The 22,249-nt window shown below is 44.2% G+C and overlaps 2 protein-coding genes across 2 annotated transcripts in view; one reads left to right on the forward strand and one right to left on the reverse strand.

Moving 5' to 3' along the window:
- FA2H (fatty acid 2-hydroxylase) overlaps positions 1 to 22,249 on the forward strand; it is an 824,473-nt gene that overhangs the window by 85,675 nt on the left and 716,549 nt on the right. The gene's annotated exons all lie outside the window — the stretch shown is intronic.
- On the reverse strand, positions 14,976 to 20,456 carry LOC147676810 (uncharacterized). The gene is made up of 2 exons (XM_086945228.1): positions 19,502 to 20,456; positions 14,976 to 16,349 (listed from the first exon to the last, which is right to left on the reverse strand). Exons 1-2 carry the CDS (start codon positions 20,096 to 20,098, stop codon positions 15,624 to 15,626), a joined length of 1,323 nt encoding a protein of 440 aa, XP_086801354.1. The 5' UTR covers positions 20,099 to 20,456; the 3' UTR covers positions 14,976 to 15,623.

The raw sequence follows: 22,249 nt of genomic DNA on the forward strand, positions 1-22,249 counted from the left end.
AGCCAGCTGGCCAGAGAGATTCTCTGAAATTAGGGGGAAAATGACCATACAGCAGAATTTCTGTCTTATCCTCATTACACTTCAATTGTGAGGAAGCAAGCCAATTAAAAACTGAGGATAGGCAGGACTGAATTTGCGCTGTGTCCAAGATATCGCCAGGCCACGTAAATAGCAGCTGCGTGTCATCCGCATGGCAATAATTTTGGCCCCCAGTTGTTCTACCAACTTTATCAAGGGGGTCAAATAAACATTAAAAAGCAAAGGGCTCAGTGTGGAGCCCTGAGGGACCCCCGTCGACAGAGGCTTGGCCGTAGATGAAAAGGGGGGAAGCCAGACCTGCTGAGATCTAGACGAAAGAAAGGAGCTTAGCCAGTCCAAAACTAAGCCTGTGACACCAATATCTGCAAGCCGGGCGAGGAGGCGCTGATGAGGCACCGTGTCGATCGCGGCAGAGAGGTCCAATAAAATTAGAGCTGCTCTGCCGCCGTTGTCCAGACCGCTTCGGAGATCTCCACCAATGCAGACTCCGTGCTGTGAGCCACACGGAACCCCGATTGTGCCGGGTGGAGAGCCCCTGACGATTCAACAAACTCATTCAGCTGCCGAAATGCCATTTTTTCACAAATTTTAGCCATAGACGGAAGCAGTGAAATTGGCTGGTAATTGGCTAGTACTGCAGGATCAGCACCCGTCTTTTTGAGCAAAGGCAGCAGCTTAGCCTGTTTCCAATCGGCCGGTACTATAGCTGACTTGAATGAAAGGCCAACAATATGTGCAACTTCCTGCACCACTTCTTCAGCTATACCGGCAAGCACCCGCGCTGGACAAGGGTCAGTAGGAGACCCAGATTTCAGGGCTTTAATCACGGCCAGAGTGTCCGCTGCTGAAGGGGGCACGAACTCCACCATCCTGGGCAAGGATGACCCTGCGGGAGGGGAGGGGATATAAATACCATCCAAGATGTCACTGGAGCTAAAAGTGGACTGAAGCGCAGTGATTTTTTGCTCAAAGAACACGGAAAGACTCTCACACCACGCCCCCGAGGCCGGGACCGTCCGTTGCTCTGCGCAGGGGGTGAGAAAGCTCTTCACAATCGCAAAGATCTCACGACTGCTGTTGTTAGCCTTATCAATCCTGCTGGCAAAGTATTCGCCTTTAGCTGTTCTAATGCAGGCATAGTAATCCCTCTGAGCTTCACGCAAAGCTGCCTTAGCCAGAGGGCAATAGGCTTGACGCCAGGCCCATTCTAACTTTTTGCAAGCCAGCTTATGAGTGCGCAACTCAGGGGAAAACCAAGGTTTAGAAGGGGTAGAGCGAGCTCTCCCGGTGCTACCACCTTTGTAAGAAGAAGCCACCCCCGCAGCAACCCATTCATTGAAAGTCAACACCGCCTTGTCAAGCTCATCGCCGAGCACAGGCCTACTCTCATTCAGGGTAGCAGCTAAAGTGCACATATTGATTTTCTTGGTGCAACTAGTTTTAGCCGCTGTAGTGGTAACTTTCTGGGCTGACCATGCAAATCTGATCAGCCGATGATCCGACCACATAAGAGCTTGCGGGGGTTCTACCCGAAGAGGAAAGTTTGAACAAATTACATCAAGAGTATGACCCCCGGAGTGCGTAGGCAAAGAAACCCATTGGGAAAGATGTGCCATATTGAGAAAATCCCACAAAGCTTTACACTCAGGGAGTTCCTCTACTTCCGCATGAATATTAAAATCACCCAGCAGTAGGAAGCGCAGGAAACTCAGAGCTCGAGGCACCATGGTCTCCAACAATGCCGTCAGAAAAGAACCCGAAGGCCCTGCAGGCCGATAGATTAAGGTGCTGCCTAAAGTGAAATGGGGAGAGAGGACCAGGGAAAAATTCAGAACTTCTCCAACTCCTAGCTCTTCCGGGGTATCAACTTGGAGAACCCAGGATTCTTTCAGAATAATTGCCAGACCCCCTCCCCTTCCCAATACTCTATCTCGCCTGCATATTTTGTAACCTCTAGGGATGGCCAGCTCGACATCCGGTGCACTGGCGTTGTTAAGCCAGGTTTCAGTCACAAACAGAATGTCCAAGGAGCCCTCCTCAAGGAGTTCAAATATGTCCGCAGCGTGCTTGCTCAGCGAGCGCGCATTGACCAGAGCCGCCGAAATAGAATGGGAGACATTCGACGGAGGAGAATGGCCACTCAGTGTGGTAACACAGCTAAAGCCGCAAGCAGAGCAAAGATTGTACATGTTAGAGCTCCCCATACCCTGACCTGAGCCAAGACAGCTCGAAGGGCGCAGAGAACACAACTGCTCGCGGGTGTACGAAATAACAGCCCTGTCAGGAGATTGGGTCTGTAGGTCAGCGAGTCCTGCGTCCGCCACGGCCGAGGCGCGGACGGGAGCAGACGGGCTGACCTTTGGCTTACCTTCGGCACGCCCAAGGCAAGCCCGCCACGCGCGGCCGCTGCGCGTCTGAAAGGGCATGTTGTTTTTATAGAAGCACCTCCCTCCCCCAGCTAGACCGCTGCCACAGGTTCAGCAGGGGTGCAGGACTACTAGGAAGATGGCCGCCTGCCCTCCACACAAACGGCACAGCAGCCGCGGTGGAACGGGGCAGGGAAGGCTCACCTCACCTTGCAAAAGAAGTCAGGTAGGTCGTAGCACCCCCCAAATGTTTAGATCACGTTTTGTAAAAGACAGCAGTAGAAAGTGCACGGAATCGAGAGGCGAGTTTTAAAATGTGCAAAGTAGTGCAAGAAGATTCCAAAATATTACACGTCAATCAGCAAATTTCAATTTTTAAAAGTTTCAGGAATACAAAGCAAAGCGGGTCAGCATGGGAGCTGCCACCAACCCACTTGGTAGTAGTAGTCTCCCAGAGGTCACAAGTAATGCAGAGCTTTTTCTCTTTGTCTCTTTCGTAGAGGCACAATTCACAGCCCAACACCCCTTTAACCACTCCTTACCAGTCAGTTGAGAGGTAAAGAGTACTTTAAAAATTTCGATGTTCCACACCGTCTTATGGAGAAACCCTGTTAGAAACGCAATTTCTTGACGGGCTGCTTCACACTGCACACAGCTCCTTGTCACCTTGAAAGCATGCGCATCTGAAATCATAGGTAAATTCCTCACCCACGTTGTACAACGAGCGGGACACAGGAAGGTCAAATGCTGACACCCCCGCAAGCAGTTGGTTGTTGCTCCTCATAAGATAAACTGACACGCAGGAAAATCATTCTTCTCTGTCACTAAGGTCTTTAATCAAAGAAGTACTTGCCAGTGTATCATTAACCTTTGAACTGTGGGTTGTTTTTCTTGTGTCAAACGCCCTGGGGAACAGGCTGTCCAGCTGACCAAGGACACTGGTGGGGTTAAGCAAGGCGTTGTCCTTTAGTTCCAATATTTTTAAGTAAGGTCCTTAGTTCCAGTAGGTTCTTTAAACACAGTCTCTCCTCAAAGCTGTAGGTTCTTTTCAGTGGGTCGAAGTTCTTTTCTCTTTTGTAGATTCCTTAGTTGCCTGATAGAGTCTTTCCTGCACGCTGTAGGTTAAAAAAATAGTCGCCAAAATGTTATAACTAAAGTTAGCCTATTCCTTGCAGTTCTTTGTAAGTAATTTATTCAGGTAAGATGGTAAGATAAGAAGAAAAGGATAAAGAAGCAGCCTCCTGCTGCTCAGCCCTTCATCCAACTGACAGTCTTCCACACTCAACATTGTAAATTGATACTTGTATAGCGCACTACTCACCCGCAAGGGTCTCAAGGCACTTGTACAAATACCGCTGTGGAACCCATCCTGGCTTTCCCTGTGATGCGTCCACTCCTGGGCACCCCCAAGGTGGAGGCCAGGCATCCTTAGCATTGTGGGGGCCGTTGTGGAAATTAAGCAAGCTATTGCCCAGAGTTGCAGAGTGGGACACCATGATTGGAATAGGCACCGAGGTGAGAATTATCAGGTCCGTGGAATTTTGGAGCCCAAGACCCACCGAGGCAGGGAATTGAACCCTGGTCCCGGGCCAGACCTCTGCATCAGGGTCTGCCGTTCTAATCATTGAGCCACACTTCTCCACTCCATTCCAACAAGCTCTCACACCAAACATTCTAGGCTGAGCAGCAGGAATAAGTACAACACTAACCCTCTCCTGCATGACCCCCCCAACGCACCCCCGTGATCCCTCCTGCATTCCCTCCACCCGCCTCACCACCGCTTTGTTTGTGACAGCCGCCACTGACAGTATCCAAAATCTTTCCAGAGTAAGACCTTGAAATTTAAAAAACACTGTTGAGCACTCACTGCAACCTAAGTACATACTATTGAAAAGGTATCATTCATACCCAAAAGATACTTTCTTAATTCTTTTGTGTACTGAAACCCTAATTCTAATGTGTTTTATTGAAGCTTAACAATAGCATTGCAAAGGTGGCATGAGCACACTTTTCCCTGAAAAGGACCTTACACCAAAAATACATCTACTTCCTGCCGGTAGTTGATCCACCTTTATTTATGTTAAAGTGCGTAATTTACACTATCAATCTTTCCTTCACTTACTCACTGCCAATACGTGGAATCACAACTTTTTACTGAGAATCATGCAGCCTAATTGACTATTGTTATGTCCATTCTCCTTTCCTTTTAATAATGCTATGATCCTGGATGGTTTCTGCTCATTTCACCTGGGATTTAAAGAGAGATATAATTTGGATTATTAGGGAGTGAATGGGTCTCACTATGCTTCTTTAAAAAGTATGCTTCATGAGCAATTCTGAAAAGTCTTATTATTAGTGTGTAACCCCAAAAAGACAAAAACACATACTAAACATGTGCCTAATTGTAGGTTGAATTTTCAACAAAAATAATCATTCTCGCTGCTTCTTCTAGAAGAACATGATGTAGGACAACTCAAAGTACCAAGAGTTATTTTCTATGCACAGAACTATCAGAATATGCAGTAATGCTCATGGGACTTGTTTTTAGGATTTAAAGTACATCAACACAAAAAACATCTTGTGTAGAGATGGAAATGTGGTCTCACATTTAGCTTGTCAGTTGCAGTGGCGGCTCGCAGAGGGAGTGCTGCAGGGCGGGGGAGGGACAGGGTGGGGCAGTAGAGAACTCGGACATACGAAGGACAGGATTAAAGTAAGTAATTAAATAAATACAACTATTTACCTTGCGCTCACTGCATTGCTGAGCTGACCTTCTGTCTGCCCAGGAGCTCAATGGTTCACCAGAGGGTATTAAACTCTCTCCCCTACTCTGACCCCAGAACAGCAGAGTGGCTGTCACCATTTGTTGGGGCAGTTTTCCTCCCTGTTCTCTCTTACCCCGGGCTTACACATTTGTGTACACATGACATAGACACTGTCGAAAATAGCATTTACAGGCTGTCTGATTAGGGATAAGGTGAGGGCAAGTATTAAGGACAATATCTTCAAGATGCTGGTGTTAGGGGTTGTTGAATCCGCCAACAGTCCCTGGTCCAGTCCTGTGGTGCTGGTATTCGAGGCTGCCCCACCAGGCATTACTCCAGAACTCCGGCTCTGTGTGGACTATTGAGGACTCAGTTCCTCTACTAAGACTTACACACATCCTATCCCCTGAGCTGATGATCTCATACAAAGGCTGAGCACTACCAGGTTTCTCTGTACTTTTGTTTGAACAATCATGATACTGGCAGAATATCCTGACTGAGGGGGCAAAAGAGAGGTCTGCATACTCGACCCCAGAAGGCTACTTCCAGTTCAGGATGATGCCCTTCTTTTAAAAGAATGCCCCTGCCTCCTTTCAGAGGTTGGCCAACAGGGTCCTAACTCGGAAGAAGGCATTCTGTTCCACCTACCTAGGTGACATAGCTGTCTTTTAGCTTCGGCTGGGAGTAACACCTGTACCACCTGTAGGAGGTGCTTCAAGCCCTACAGCAGGCTGGGCTGACTATCAAGGCCAGTAAGTGCCAGATAGTGCAGGATTCTGTGCTATATCTGGGCCACATGAACAAGGATTGTCATTGCTGCTTGAGCAGGGTTTCGCCCCTCAATAACTAACACAGTTTCTTACACTGTCCATCTTGGAGTATTTTGCAGGAGGGCTGAAGTGTTGGACTTCTTTTTAGTTTGTGAAAGACTTTTGAAGAGCAGCATCCACTTTGTCCTTGAACAATATGGGGCCTAAAATGGCAACTTGAATACGCAGAAATTCTGAGTCTGAGGTACCTTCAATCCTCCTAGATGAAGAGGTCACTGTGCTATGATCACCCCACAGGACACCCTACTAAATGTATTCAAGAAATCAAATGCAATAATGGACACAATTGTGATTCTGTCTCAATGTGGTCCAGTAACTTCAAGCAATACTCCTCTTTCTACATCGAAGACAACAGTGACCAAAAGCCTAAACAACATAGATCCCAGCTCACACTTCCAAGCACAAACCTGCACAGGAGCTCTCCAAGGTGGACTCAACATTCTTATTCGCCACATCTGTGAGCACGACATTCTCAGTAAGAACCACTGTCCGGCTTGTTAGGTTAGCATGCATAAGGTCTAAATAATAGTAGCGAGCAAGAGTCTCTGAAGCCTAATCCACTATTATATTTTCACTGCTTCATCAGTAGACCTAGTACAGCAAATTGAACTGGGAGCTTAGGTAACGTAGGCCTGTGAAACTAGACAAAAACACTCCCCACCGGGACCAAACTGCTTTTATCAGAGGGTGAGTTTTCAAGACAAGTCATTTGCACCAAAATTGATAGACTTGTTTACTCATCTATTAGTCCTTACTACTGGCTACTTTATATCAATTATTACAGTTGGGTCTACGGAAAGTTTACTTTAACTATCATGGTCCTGATGAAGGTCTGACACACGGCTGGTACTGTAGACTGAAACATTGACGCATCTTCCACTTCTATATAATTTGTGTTGGATCATCATCCTAATTGCCATTTAACATATGTAAGGAATTGATTACATGATCTCTAAGAGTGGATATTGTAAACATTGATATATGGCTTAATATATTCAATGCTCACCTACTAATGACAAGATCAATGTGAAATGGACTTATGTGTTGATGGACCCTAAGTTTCATTGAGATTCAGATAAATAAACTTATTATGATACCACACCCCTGTCCTTCTTTTTTTGACTTGTAACACTTAGAATAGTGATTTCATTCAATGTGTTCTTCTTTGATTGATTCATGTTGTTACCCACTTTGGCAACATACAACTCTGTTTATTCCTCACATATACATATAAATGATTCCCTTGTTAGCATAGTAACCTCATTGTCAGAAGAGAATGGGGCATGGCTGACTCTGCTAAAAGGATAAATGGCATCCTTGTCAAGTGGGCCACTTAGATCACTCTTGCTGCAAGCCTTACTGCTACTCAAAAATGCATAAGGGGTAGAACCACATACTTCATCCCTTCAACACCACCACATCCCTCAGACCGCGCAGTGCCATAATCTCCTGCAACAGGGTTCATCAGACTTACAGAGAGAGAGTAAGGGGGGCATATAAGTTGCAGTTTCACCCAGAAGCAGCTACAGTAATCTTCCCCCAGAACAAACTCAAAGAAAACCTGTTCCAAACTCCCCAGTGCTGTGGTGTCTGACCTAAGACAGATGCAAGAGAGAACAGAACGTTCTCTGGGTGCAGGTGACATTTACAGTCCTCACCGCTGGCGTGATAGGTGAGGGGTCAACACGAAAGTTATTTTTTTTAAGAGATCTTATATGTGGTGACACCAAAGAAGCTGAAACTATAGTGAACTAGGTTCTGTTTTCATTTTACAATTTTCTTTGGTTGACATGTAGTCAGGCTGTCACAGATAACAAAAAATTACACATAGAATGACGCAACATAGACTAATATAAGACTGTGATAAGGTGATCTAGAGGTGACAAAGTGCTATAGGTAAATAATATATATACAGTGCTGTACAAGATGTATCTAAAATGTCCATTCAATAGACATCAATCTCTATACACTTGAATCTCCAATCCATACACAGTTCTGCTTTTCATTTGGGGTGGAGAGAGTATTTGCACGTCGACGTTTTGACCCAAGTGGTGCGTGATTCAAGAGGATTCACAGCAGGTCTTCTTCAGGACAAGGGGGACAGCCGGTGGGGTTAGAAGCCAAAGACCTGATGAAAGTTTCAATTGTTCGAGCCACCCGTGGTTTGAAAAATACAGTCAAATTCTAAAAGCAGTGATGGTGATGAGTCACGTCAACTGCAGCGTAAGTCTGAAGGCTCTGGCCGACCGGCGGAGAAATGAACAGCCGTGAAGGCTGTTTTTTTCCAACCCCTGGTGGTTCCACAGCGATGTATTCCCTAATTTTTGGCAAGAATCCAACCACGGGTGGATCGATCAATTGAAACTTTCAACTGAAAACATAACTATACTTTTCAGGAATATGGCACAGTGTCTACTGGTCACTGGGGGCAAGAGACCTGATGTTTGTAAATGCAACACTTTGAAATGGGAGAAAAGTAGAACGAAAAGTTCATTATTAAGAAAACTCTTAATTTAAATGTTCTCCCATTTAAAATCAATCAGAGCCATTATTTTGCTTTCATGCTCCAATATTGATTTGACACAGACTTTTATTTAAGAGTTAAATACCTCAGTTCTTCACCTCTATGCCCCAGCCCTGGTCATAAATCTGACTGAGCCCTGCTTATTATCAGGCCCTGCTATCTGCAGCTTGATAGTAATAATGTAAAATAAACACAGACTTAAATTAGCTTTAAAAGTAAAATGTGACCCAGTGCTTATTTAAAAATTGAACTCAAGTGCTGCAAGGTACTCTGAAGATGTTTGAGAGCTACTGATAGTTCATCATCATCCGGCTGGAGGCACCTGATTTACACACTTTTATGATTTATTGCATCCCGTGTGTGATGTAATGAACTCTGACACCCAACACTGGGATGAATAGCGCTATAAAAGAATGAAATAAAAAATACATTATTAGGTGCCATTTAATCATTATTAGTGTATTTACGCATACACACAGATAAATCTTGCTCTCTTACAGTGCATGCACATCTCTTACACGAGGGTTGAACAAAGTAAAAAACCTGCTATCAAGACATAATTTATCTAAATTGCTTGTGAAGTGGTAAGGTATATATATATCTATGTCTTTGTTTCCTTCCTTTGCATGAGAATCTAGGTGTTAGGCTCTATATGGGTCCTAGCCAGGATGATACTTGAACTAAAGAAGGACAGATGGTCCTTTAACTCCTTCGCTGCGGGGGATAATCCCCCGCTGGGCTGGGGGGGAGGGGACGCGCACAGCGCCCGCATGCTCATGACGAGCTGAGCTCGCCATGAGCTACGGCGCTCCTGTGCTCATGACGAGCTCAGCTCGTCCCAGGTGTATTGCCTCCCGTAGAACGCTTAGCACAGCGGGGGAATTCTCCCCGCACCTGAGCGTTCCACGGGCCATGACGAGCTGAGCTCGTCATGAGCACCGGAGCACCGTGGCTCATGATGAGCTCAGCTCGTCATGAGCATGGGAGGGGTTAAATCAGGCCTTTGTTTGTTCCCGGCTGGAAGTGAAAATAAGAATGCCCCCTGCAGGTTGCTGCATCAAACGGAATGCAGACAATGTGCGGGAACTGCTGAATTGTCTCTTAGTGTCGGAAAATGACACCAGGACAAATTCAGCATATTTACATAATTTGGCCTGACACCAGATTCAGCCCAGAAATAGCTGCAGGAACTGGGATTTGTGATCCTCTTACTTCCCAGTACTGGCCCCAGCTCCAAAGATGATGGGTCGAAACAAGCAACACAAGAAAAACCAAAATACCAAACATCAAAGGAAATGATGACTGTCTTTTTCTACCTAGCCATAGGCTAGAGGCATTTCCTTAGTAGATAAGGGTTGACAGCACAGTTGTTGCTTGGCCTTATATGATCAGCAGACAAAAATGATTTAAGAAGTGCTAATGAAAGAGGGGCTTGAATACAAGATCTCATTAGGCAGATGGTAAGTGCTTCCACTAAACAAAATACTATTATTGCACTTTTTGCCTGAGAAAGCTAATTCTCAATACAGCTGCCCATGGTCAAGCTGATCCTGCTGCTATGAAACGTTATGATAAAGGCAGAAGCTCTGACATATTTATTTTGAAAGCATCTGTTAAAGTGCGTTTCAGTGTGCGTGTTTTTTTACTCTATATTAGGTTGCTCAAAGGCATTTGTTATATGAAATGTCATAGATTACGCTAGTAGTTAAGGATACCCCATCTGTCAAATGATAGCAATAAAAGATTTACACTGTGAACACCTTATTAGGCCCCTCGAAGAGAAACAGTATTTTGCTTTGCCAGCTGTAATTTTGTATTACATTTGAAATTGTGTGACAGTATGCCTGATGGTTGTCTCGTGGGAGACCTTATGCTCAATGCAGTAGTCCTGAGTTGGTTAGGATGACAAGGCACTGATAAAGGCTGTAGGCCCTGTGGAAAAGGTATGTTCAATGGCATATGTCCGATTTGTTAAATATGAAAAGTTAAGATAAAGCAGTAGACCTGGATTATTCATAGTGAGAAGCATTTGTTAAATCATATAGGCTGTAAACAGTGAATGGTTCCGACTTTTGTGCTCGCTCTGCCCCCGGATATCGGTATCCGGGGGCAAAGCCAGCACAAACGTCGGGGAATCCTCGATATGCGGCCTGCGATAAATTACCCTTGCCCCGATGAAACGCGCTGATAGAAAATACGAGGTTTAATGAAACCCCAGCCAGAAACCAAGTGGTGAATAAAATACCCACAGTAAGCACTGCACAAATAGTGTAAGTACTGATACATTTTTTAAAGTCCTGACGAATGCTCCACAGACCCGGCTGGGCGAGGAGGAGCAGAAACATGTTAACCGATTATTCTAAGTGGTATATTAGGATCTAGTCACACGGTCCATTAGTATACCCAACCTAGTTTTAATAACAAGCCACATCTTACCCTCAATAAATACTTGCTTCATGTTAGCTTGTTTTTTACCTAATCTATTTCTGGGCACGGAACTATCTCTGGGCACTACCGCGCTGGACCAGAGGTTGCCTCAGGCTTGAGGCAGGCATACAGCACACTTATCAAACCCTATGACTATGCCACAACGCGTGTGAGGGGCGGAGAAAAGATACACCGCTTAAAACAATTCATCCACCGCGTTTAAGAGGGTTTTGTAAGCAACCAAGGTAACACGGTTACAAGTGTCCATTCCACCTCTTGAAGGTGATGTATGCCTCCTAATCTCACTTGACCTATCGGCTGCCTTTGATACCGTAAATCACCCTGATTTACTTGAGACACTCAATACCCGCATTGGGATCAATGGCACAGTCCATAGATGATTCACATCTTACCTGCAACATAGTTTGCAACAAATAAAAATCAACAACTGCTTCTCAAAAACAACACTAGTTCCTCATGGTGTACCCCAAGGCTCCACTCTATCCCCGGCCCTTTTCAATCTCCTCATGGAACCCCTAGAGGTTACCCTGAACACAGCAGGGGTCAAATATCACCTATATGCTGATGACACCCAACTCTAATACAAGATTAAATCACCAGTGACATCCTACATCTGAATACCACAATAATGAAGATACAAATTTGGCTTAATATCAACCACTTAAAGCTGACCCCCAGCAAAACTGAACTACTACTTTTCTCCCCGAAAAAGAACCTGCTACCAATCCAAGTATGGCTCAAGAATGTGGATGCTCTAAACTGTTCTCTAACACTGTCCAACACCGTTAAGTCCTTAGGTATCATCATGGACAGAAACATGTAATTGAAAGGCCACATCAACAGCTCAGCCAAAGGAGTTCTCCTCACACTAAAACACCTCAAGAAAATCCAACCTTTCATTCCCCCTGAAGATTTTAAAATGGTAGTGCAATCACTTGTCCTCTCAAAACTGGATTATGGTAACGCCATCTTCACAGGAACTCCGAAAACTCACCTGGCCCCCTTAAGCTCAGTTCTGAACATGGCTGCCTGGCTAATAACAGGTTGCAATCGGTTTGAGCACATCACACCAGCCCTCAAGAGCCTCAATTGTCTCCCAATCGAAGGAAGATGTTTCTACAAGACTGCTTGCATCACCCACAAAGCCCTTCACACCCATAACCCCAACTATCTGGAGAACACACTTTCGAAAGCTGGTAGAGCCAGATCTCTAAGGAGCTGCAACTCACTTTTGCTCATACCTCCCAAACTGAAAAAGAAATCTGCCCAGACACGTTTTTTCTCTGGAAATGCTCCCACAATCTTGAATTCACTCCCTAGTGACCTGCGCTGCAACCCCTCATTTTCCTGTTTTAAACACTTACTGCTCAACAAATACTTTAGCACACACCCTAACTGAGCTATGTTCCTGATCCAGTGGGCCAAGAGAAATTCTGTCTCATATGTACAACTCTACACCCCGATACTCACCATAATTCATAAATCTATCACTAGGCCCATAATTGACTGAGACATGAATTGACCAACTGAATCTTATGACCTAATTAATCAAAACATAATATAATACATTTAATTAAGTCAAAATCATAGGCAATGGATTAACTAATGGTAACTCAAGGAAACAAACAAGTCCAGCTTGTCATTTCAAAATCTATTTTATTAACTTTATTTTAAAGCAGAATGCATTTTAAAGCGAAAACCCTTTCATTAGCAATATAATTAAGCAAAATTATTTATTAGCAAGGCACATTTAACTGGCAGTTCGAACCATACTCAGCATGAGAAAATGCTCAAACATTTAGATTATTTCTCCAAAGCCCTATTTCCCTATCTTAGCTAAAGAAAACCTAATGGGAAAAAGTAAAGTCTCAATGGATCTTACGTGAAACGAATGTCCGGCAGCATTTCTGGAGCACAGGAACGAACGAACAGTGCTCTTAGCAATGGGACAATTTTTATACCTTTTTCCTATCTAAAACTAACTAAAAGAATACAAATATTCGAGCAAGACATAACACGATTGGTCCCGGACATCATACGATGAAGTCATACGACTCTCGCATAGCAAGAGTCACGTTCCTTCAAGAGCGGCATTGTTCACAGTTTATACGTGTCACAGGCTTCCCGAGAGTTGCAACATTAAGCAAATTATTTCCTCCGTCCAAGCCTTTCCGGCACTGAATATCCTGTCCTTGGCGATAGAAGCTGAATCAAATGTCCTCAGCTTCCACACTACCTTGCTTACGAGCCTCTTTCAAAGAATATTTGCACAAAAACATTTCCACATTCAAACGTTGCTGTGCAAGGCCCACTTTTGACAGAGCTCCGGGCATCCATTTTAGAAATAGGCCACAGGCCTCTTTTAGCGTGAGTCTAGTATGCAAGGAAACACAAGACAATAATTAATTCAAGAAATTATAATTATTCTGTTACCCACCCCCTTTACTAATATTAACCCATTAGTCTATGTTACCTAGTTTTACATACAAAAGGATAAACAAAACAAACACATGAGACGACAAAACATAAACAAAAGCACATTTTAAAGAATGCACATGCTATTATTTAAGACAGCCGCAGTTAATAAACGACAAAACAAAAGACAAAGTAAATGTATTATTTAAAGCAAAATGACGAACATAACAAGAGCACAAATGATTAAACCCGCGTGTTTATGTTGGTGCACATTAATCTAGGTTGTGTCAGTACAAAACGTGCAAATCATGCAACACTCATTAGTATATTAATATTATGGGAGTTTCATTTTGCTGCGTACTTTTATTCAGAATTAATTCTGAAAGTGCGCTCCATCAACTCCCTCATCTGGTGATTTAAAAATCACCAAATAAACCCAAACATTTATACTAAATTTTACTTTTTAGTAATGTCATATAATGATCTCTCTCTGTATTAGTAAATCTAAACTCCTGTTTTATCAGTCTGTCTGGAACTCATCCATTTCTATCTCCTTCTCCTGAGCTTTTCTGAGTTTATAAATCCTCTTTTTCTCCCTCACATGCTTCTTTCTCTTGTGAATCATGCAACTTATTTTTAACAAAAGTGTCACTATAACAATGACTATTACAGGGTAAAGCACTTTGCCAATGATTGAACTGCCAATGACTGCAAACCACTCCTTGATTGCCCCAAACCTTTTTGCCAAACGTTCAGAAAAACTGTCACTTTCCATGGGTTCTACTTCTGAGTGAATTTCTGTAATATTTCTAATTAGTAATTCAATGTTCTGACTCTTATCTGGGATAGATGTGCAGCAATGCTGAACATGCAAAATCCCACAGACTCCTCCCTCTTTTGCTAGGAGAACGTCTAAAGCAAGCCGGTTTTGCATAACCATGCTTCTAGTAGCAATGAGCTCTGTATTGACCAACTGGAAACCACCTGAAGTATCAGTGGACAACCTGTCAACAATTGTGGAAACCTTTCTGATTTTAATTGCATTCAGGGTAAATCCCACCATAGGAATTATTGCACCAAATATATCTCCCATGATTTCTGAAAAACTTTCTCTTTTGAATCTATTAAGGTGTTTGTCAATTTCAAATGATCCTTCTCCATTCCTGTCAACATGGAAAATTTTAGGAAAGACAAGACCAAGGTAACATGTGCCATACCAATGGTCAGGAAGACTGAAATATGCTTTGTTTCCACAAAAAAAAATTCCTGGGAAAATTGGGTCATTACCACCTTTAAATCCCCATCCCCCTACAATTCGGTTGGTGTCTTCGCACTGGCTAGCACCGACAAAATAATTGTCGTAAAGCGTGTTATCTCTTCTAATGCAAAGCTTTCCACTAACTGGCTCATCTATGTGAATAGCAGCAAATCTATTTTCACCATTAAGTTTCTCGTCCTCGATTTGCCAAAACTTGGATTTAGTTTGTTTCAGCATTTCATTCCTCTTATAAATTGCTCTCCTCTCCTCAACCTGATCAAGGAAAGATCTTTCTTCATCCCTCATTTTGCAAGTTAAATTATTCTTATAAGTTCATTTGTTACCAGGAAGAATTCCCTCATCTGCTTAGCAGGCCTAGCTTTGTTAAGACTATGCACAATTTTCAAGTTAGCAAAAATCTCATCAAAATCGGAATAATAGTATTCCAGACGACCAGTTTGATAGAACAAGCTTGATATAACACTGCATGTTATTCCATAAGTAAGGGGAAGCATATTATACTTGACCCCTTCCGAAACTGAAGTAGGAAGCTTAACACACACATAGCAATCCTTAACATCCATGACTCTAACATACTCCGATGGATATCTGGTTTATGCTCAATGACTCTGTTAGTTTTTCCTGCAACATCATGATCAGCTTGTTTTGATTCAGCTTTGCTTGTCATATTTATCTTATAATCCTCCCTATTAATGCCAAAAGGGAAAATGACTGCTAAAACTAACCACCCTAGAATAATTAAAATCACACAAATAGAAGACATTTTACAACATCTTCTAAAAATTGCACACCTAGAATTATCAGCATTAGGCATCTTTCCTCAACTTAAACTAAACAAAAATTTAAAACTTGAAATTAGTATGTAACACACCAACACACCCCCCCCTTTAACATTTTTTTTTTAGTAACCTTCTAACAGATTTTCTTCGACCTTACGTCCATAAAAAAAATATTCAGCTAACACAATTTCTTCGCCCTTGTGTCACCTAACACAATTTCTTCAGCCTTATGCCAAAAGCAAACCTCAATTTTAACTAAACGTAAATCATTCTCACTATTTTCTTCCAAATCTTCTTGACTGCTACTAGTAACCTCAACTACTGGTGGGATAATTATGTAGGCCCACTCTGGAGACTTGTACTTCTGATTTGGTTTTAATGGCCTTTTACTTTTTCTGTTAATAACTTCAATTTTCTTTCCAATTTGTTCTTTCTTGTCTAATTCACCCTTTTGACTAGAAATTTCGTTGACCTGTTCTTTCGATCTGTTAACTAATTTGAATTTCAAGTCTTCTTTTGGCCAAACATCACCTTTTCTCAAAAGTTTCTTCTTAGGCTCAATTTCATTGCACTCAGCTTTCCAAGCTCTTTTCCTGAATCTTCTTATTTCAGACTCTTCATCACTGTCATCCGAATCAGTTTCAGAGATTTCAATACTGTATCTAGGAACTTCTTTACTCGGCAGCTTCACTCCGTTAGGAACAACATCTCTGTAGCTGGTACTTGGCAATTCGTTCTCTTCTTCCGGAATTACTTCCAACTTCCCAGTTCCAGAATTCCCGTTCCTGCTTTCAGAGCTTCCAATCTGCTTTTCAATACCCTTCTGATCTTGAATCTCTTCTGACACAGTTTCTTTTTCAGTATTCTTTTCTAGAGCATCTTCATCATTCTCTGAATCAACAACCTCGTCTTGCGCTATTCCCCTAGCGAACTTCGCTCATTCTTTCCTCATGGCTATGGCTGTCGCACTGTATTCCCTGGTCGTTACCATGGGAAATCCCGTTGCCCGGGTTGTGGCTGGCGCCCGACCCGCTCGCTCTTCTTACGGCCGAGCAACAACATCTCTAGTATGGGCTTCGGGTGCATGCTATTGAACACCAGGTCAGCTTGCAAACATGCGCAGGACATCTATGAGCTTCTCGATGTAGATAAAGCACTATGCCTCATGCTTAATGAGACATGGTGGGGTGACTCTTCTAACCCTGACGTCGCTTTGGCAATCCCGCCCGATTACAACATCTTCAGAAAGGACAGAGCCAACGGAAGGGGAGGTGGAGTAGCGCTAGTGGTCCGGAAAGGAACCCCCTGCGAGATCCTGCCAGCTATTGACATCCGAGGCTCGGAGACCCTAGCCTTCTCTATCACTCTTTCGCCCCACCAATCCTTTAAGGGACTGCTTGTATACAGGCCACCTGGTTCTCCCGGCACCTTCTTTGAAGATCTGGATATGGTGCTGGTGGAGTTGGCCCTGAAAGCCGAACACTTCATCGTGGCTGGCGATTTCAACTTCCGGATGGATGATTCATCCGACCCGGCGGCCGCCAAACTTTCAGAGGCGCTGACCCCGCTGGGGCTCATCCCCTACTTTCAGGAGCCTACGCATGAGAAGGGGCATACCCTTGACCAGGTCTTTTCGTCTGTCCCTCTCGAGGGTATAGAGATCACTCCTGTCCTATGGTCTGACCACTTTCTTGCCAAATTTGTGATCAAGGGCATAGTTAAATCAGTGCCTATCCCGGCACATCAACAGGGTCGTGTCCACAGGGCTTTCCATCGTGTAACCCCGGAGATGCTGGCCCAGGCAGCTGAGGCCCACCCCTGCCTTCTCTCAGGTGATCTAGACAGGGATCTGCAGACCATGCAAGACTGGTTATTGGATAGGCTAAACGATCTTGCCCCGGAAGTAACATCTCGCCCGACACCGAAACGGGTCTCTGCGCCTTGGTTTACCGCTGCACTGTCGGCTACGCGGCAGCAGTGCAAGGTAGCCGAAAGAGCCTGGCGGGCACAATATGACACTGTTGCCAAGTTGACATATAAAACGGTGGTTAAGGCCGATCACCGGGACATCCGTCTGGAAAAAAAAGCTTATCTAGCCAGGAGAATTGATGCTGCTTCCAACTCCTGCAAGGAGATTTTCTCCATTGTGAGAGAATTCACCTCACCTTGGTCTAACACCTCGGACCAAAAACCATCTGGTACCTGGGCCACGGACCTTGCTGACTTCTTCACGAGCAAGATCCAACGCATTCAGGAGTCATTCCTGGCACCAGTGTCTGCGGGCCAGACTGAACCCGACATCACCACACTGCCACAGGCCGGGCCAGGGGCGACGTTGAGTGTGTTTCCTTCTATCTCTGCTCCGGACTCCCTGGCTCTTATGGGCAATTTAAAATCGGGTTCTCCCCTTGACCCATGCCCTGCTAAATTTCTGGCGAAAGTTGCGGAGGTGATCAACCCGTTGGCTAATCCGCTCTTAAATCTTTCGCTGAGGCTCGGTGTGGTCCCGCAGACCTGGAAGCAGGCGATGGTGATTCCCTTGCTCAAAAAACCTGGTCTAGATCCGAAGGCCCCGGTTAATTATAGGCCCATCTCTCTGCTGCCGGCCCTCACGAAGATTCTGGAAAAGCACGTCCAAGGCGTGCTCTCCAACTTTCTTGAATCTAATGAGATCCTGCACGCCACCCAATCGGGCTTTCGTCCCCATCTCAGTACTGAGACAGCGCTCCTGGAGGTCTCGGAAACCATTAAAGGGGTTCTGGACTCTGGGGGCAAAGTCATGCTGGTGATGTTAGATCTGTCGGCGGCGTTCGACACCGTTCCCCATGATGGTCTTCTCGCTAGACTTTTCGAGATAGGCCTACGGGGGACGGTGTTCGACTGTTTTTCCTCTTTCCTAGCCGGCCGCCGGCAGTCGATCTGGGCCCCGCCGGATTCCGCCGTGATGCCGCCTCTGGGAGTCGGGGTCCCTCAGGGCTCTATTTTGAGCCCGACCCTCTTTAACATCATTATGACCCCATTGGCGGCGTTGGTGGAGTCGCATGGTGCCCAGATCGTATCCTATGCGGACGACACCCAGCTCCTCTTCTCTTGTAAGAGAGGAGGCGACTTTGATGGGGAGAGTATTCGGGATTGCCTTGGGGCTGTTTTTCACTGGTTCCATCTAAACAGCCTAAAGTGCAATTCCGACAAGTCCGAAGTACTCTTCTTTGGGTGCGACACAGAACCAGATTGGCAGACCTGGTGGCCACGGGATATGTTCCCTCCGTCCTGCTCCTCTCAGGTTGCTAAGAATCTGGGGGTGAAGATGGATAACAGGCTTACCTTGAAATCCCAGATCCTGGGGGTGTCGGGCATTTGCTTTGGCATCCTCAGGATGCTGCGGAGGTTTCTTCCTCTGTTATCCGTGGAACATAGGACGCTGACTGTCCAGGCTCTGATTGGGTCCAGGTTGGATTATTCCAACGTTCTTTACCTGGGCCTCCCAGAGTACTTGTTGCAGCGGCTTCAAGTGGTACAGAATGCCGCTGCCAGGGCAATCTTTGGCCTTAGCAGGCGCTCCAGGGCCTCGGGCTTGCTGGCAACTTTACACTGGCTTCCTATCCGCAAGAGGATCGCCTTTAAGGCGCTGTCCTTGGCCTACAAAGCTCTTCACAAGGAGGGAGCCAAGTACCTCCAAAAGAGACTGGTCTTTTATCATCCGACCAGGTCTCTGAGGTCGGAAGCCCTGCACCTTGCTGTTGTCCCCCGGGTAAAGAAAGCGCGCCTCGGAGGCCGCTCCTTTGGACTGCTGGCATCTCAGCTGTGGAACTCTTTACCACTGGCCCTGCGGGGAGCCACCAGCCTACTGGCTTTTAGGAAAGGCCTTAAAACTTGGCTGTTCACTCAGTAGCCGGTCTTCCGTGAATCTCTGGCCCACTCTTCTGTTAGTTTTTTATCTGGTGTTATGTTTGTATGTTGCAGTATTGTCTCTTTCTCCAATAAAGCGCCGGGACACTCTTTTTGAGTAGCCGTGCGCTATAGAAATAAATAAATAACATAACATAACATAACAACAACGATATCTAGATCTTTTTCATTTGATGCTTGATTCGGTTCTGAGTTTTCCAGATGTCGACTTCTCTGTCGATCTTCAGAATCTGGATTTTCAGGTTCTTCTTCTTCTGAATCTGAATCTGCTGTAGTCTCGTCACTGTCTTCGTCAGGGTTATCAGGTGCAGGTACACGAAGGGTATGACTTGCATGCACCCACCTTTGTAGACCTCTGCATTTAACAGCATTTGTTGTGACTAAAATCGCTTGCCTTGCTTTCTGCCACCTGGGTACCAAACAGTTCCTCCTCCGATGAACTTTTGTTCTGACCCAATCTCCTGGCAATAGATCATGAGCTTGCTCCTTTTCTTTTGAAATCACATTTGTTCCCACCTGATGGAATGCAGAAGTCACTACATCAGAGAGCTGCATACAATAATCTAAGATTGCACTGTCATTTATTGCTAACAACTTTCCAACTGGAATATAAGCCTGCCTCATTACTCTTCCCATGAGAATGTCATGAGGGCTAAGACCTGTTTTCTTATCTGGAGTACTTCTCAAAGACATCAAAACAAGTGGAAGTGCTTCAGTCCATTTAATTCCTGTAGCTAAACACATTTTTGAAATTCTGTTTTTGATTGTGCCATTGATTTGCTCAACGACACCTGATGCTTCTGGCCTGTAAGCACAATGTAGCTTTTGTTTAATCCCAAATGCTTCACAAATTAATTCAATCAGTCTATTTTAAAAAATGTGTGCCACGATCACTTTCAATAGTTACTGGAAAACCATATCTAGGTATGATCTCCCTTAAAAGCAATTTTGCCACAGTGATTGAATCATTATGACGAGTTGGGAACGCTTCCACCCATCTTGAAAACAAACAGACAATCACAAGCACATACCTGAGCTTATTGTGTTGTGGCATGTCAATGAAATTCATCTGTAACCTAGTAAAAGGACCACCCTCCCGACCTATGGTTCCCATGCTTACAACTGTTTTTATGTTTGGATTGATTTGTTGGCAGATCAAACAACGTTGGCAAAGCGACTCTGCAATAACCCTAAATTTTGGATTATACCAAGTCTCCCTGAACTGTCTGATCATTGTGTCTCTTCCTAAATGACCTGGTCCATGGTACATCCGTGCCATGTCAGCAATCATGCAATTAGGCATAACAGGTCTTCCATCTTTGTAAACCCAAATTCCATCTTCCTCCTGCTGTCTACAACCTTCCTTGAGCCATGTGTTTTTCTCCTCATCATTTGCCTCATCTTGTAAGTCTTTTACTCCCTGCCATGTTTCTACCACAGATATTAGCATGAGAGAGTTCATTATATGCTCATTGTCCTTCTCCCGATTAAGTGAAAGATTGTTTTTTGCACAGTATCATGCAGTCTCATCTGCAAAAGCATTTCCTTTAGTAATGTAACCTTGACCTTTTTTATGTGCACTGCATTTAACCACAGCTATTTTTTCTGGTAACTGAATGCCATCGATCAGTCTTTTAATTAATTTTGCATTCCTGATTGGAGTTCCTGCAGAGGTTAAATAACCTCTCTGAGACCAGAGCTAACCATAATCATGGACTACGCCATATCCATACTGACTATCAGTCACTATGGTAACTTTTTTCCCTGCAGCTTTTTCACAGGCACGAATTAAAGCAACTAATTCTGCTACTTGTGCTGAACGAATTCCTTCAAGAGTTGAACCCTCAACTATCCCAGAAACTGTGCAGACTGAATATGCTGCTCTCAGAATGCCTTCATCTGTTCTTAAACAAGAGCCATCAACAAAGTAAACAATGTCTGACTCTGGTAAAGGCACATCTTTAATGTCTTTTCTTGGTTTGGTACAGTATTCCAAAACATCCAAACATTCATGATCCACATCATCATCATCAGGAACCACATTATCTGGTAAAAGTGTAGCTGGATTGAGATTAAGACATCTCGCAATGGATACATTATCTGATCCCAGAAGAATTTTTTCATATTTTGTCAATCTGTTACTAGACAGGTGTTGTGTTTTATTTCTGGTAAGAAGTGTTTCAACTGAATGAGGTACATATACTTTTACAGGGAACTCCATTATGATTCCTTCACTTTGCTCCAGGCTTACACTTGTTGCAGCCACTGCTTTTAAGCAACCTGGGAATGCTTTAGCAACAGGATCAATAACAGCTGAAAAGTAAGCTATGGGTTTTCTCATCTTTCCATGTTTCTGAATGAGAACTGATAAAGCACAACCTTCCCTTTCACTGCAGTACAGTTCAAATTCCTTATCATAGTCAGGCATACCCAATGCTGGTGCTTCACAGAGACTTTTCTTTAGCTTTTCAAAAGCCTCCAATTCTGTTTTTGTCAAAACAATCGGGTCCTTTATGTCTGCCTTTGTTAATCTTTGCAAAGGTCTTGCAATTACTGAAAACCCACAAATCCATTGGCGACAATAATCAACCATTCCTAGAAACATCCTGATCTGTCTTTGAGTTGTTGGTGGTTGTATTGCTCGAATCATTTTTATTCTTTCAATTGTCACTTGTCTAATTCCCTTTGCAATTCTGTGACCAAAATATTTAACCTCTTGTTTGCAAAACTGTAGTTTTGCGGGTGACACTTTATGCCCTTCATCTGCCAAGCGATTCAGAAGTGTAACGGTGTCAGTCACACAATTTTCTCATGTCTTTCTTGCAATCAGAAGATCATCAATATACTGGACCAATGTCGACTCTCCAGGTAATTTTAAATCTTCCAGGGATTTCT

The sequence above is a fragment of the Lissotriton vulgaris genome, chromosome 12 (genome assembly GCF_964263255.1).
Source record: "Lissotriton vulgaris chromosome 12, aLisVul1.2, whole genome shotgun sequence".
Classification (NCBI taxonomy): domain Eukaryota; kingdom Metazoa; phylum Chordata; class Amphibia; order Caudata; family Salamandridae; genus Lissotriton; species Lissotriton vulgaris.

What these genes read in the sequence shown, in the direction of transcription:
- LOC147676810 (XM_086945228.1), bottom strand. Translation starts at nt 20,098, where the DNA reads ATGTGTTTAGCTACAGGAATTAAATGGACTGAAGCACTTCCACTTGTT. An exon ending in AAAAAGATCTAGATATCGTT is followed by an intron (nt 16,350 to 19,501) that starts GTTGTTATGTTA and finishes GCGCAAGACGAG; the next exon opens with GTTGTTGATTCAGAGAATGA.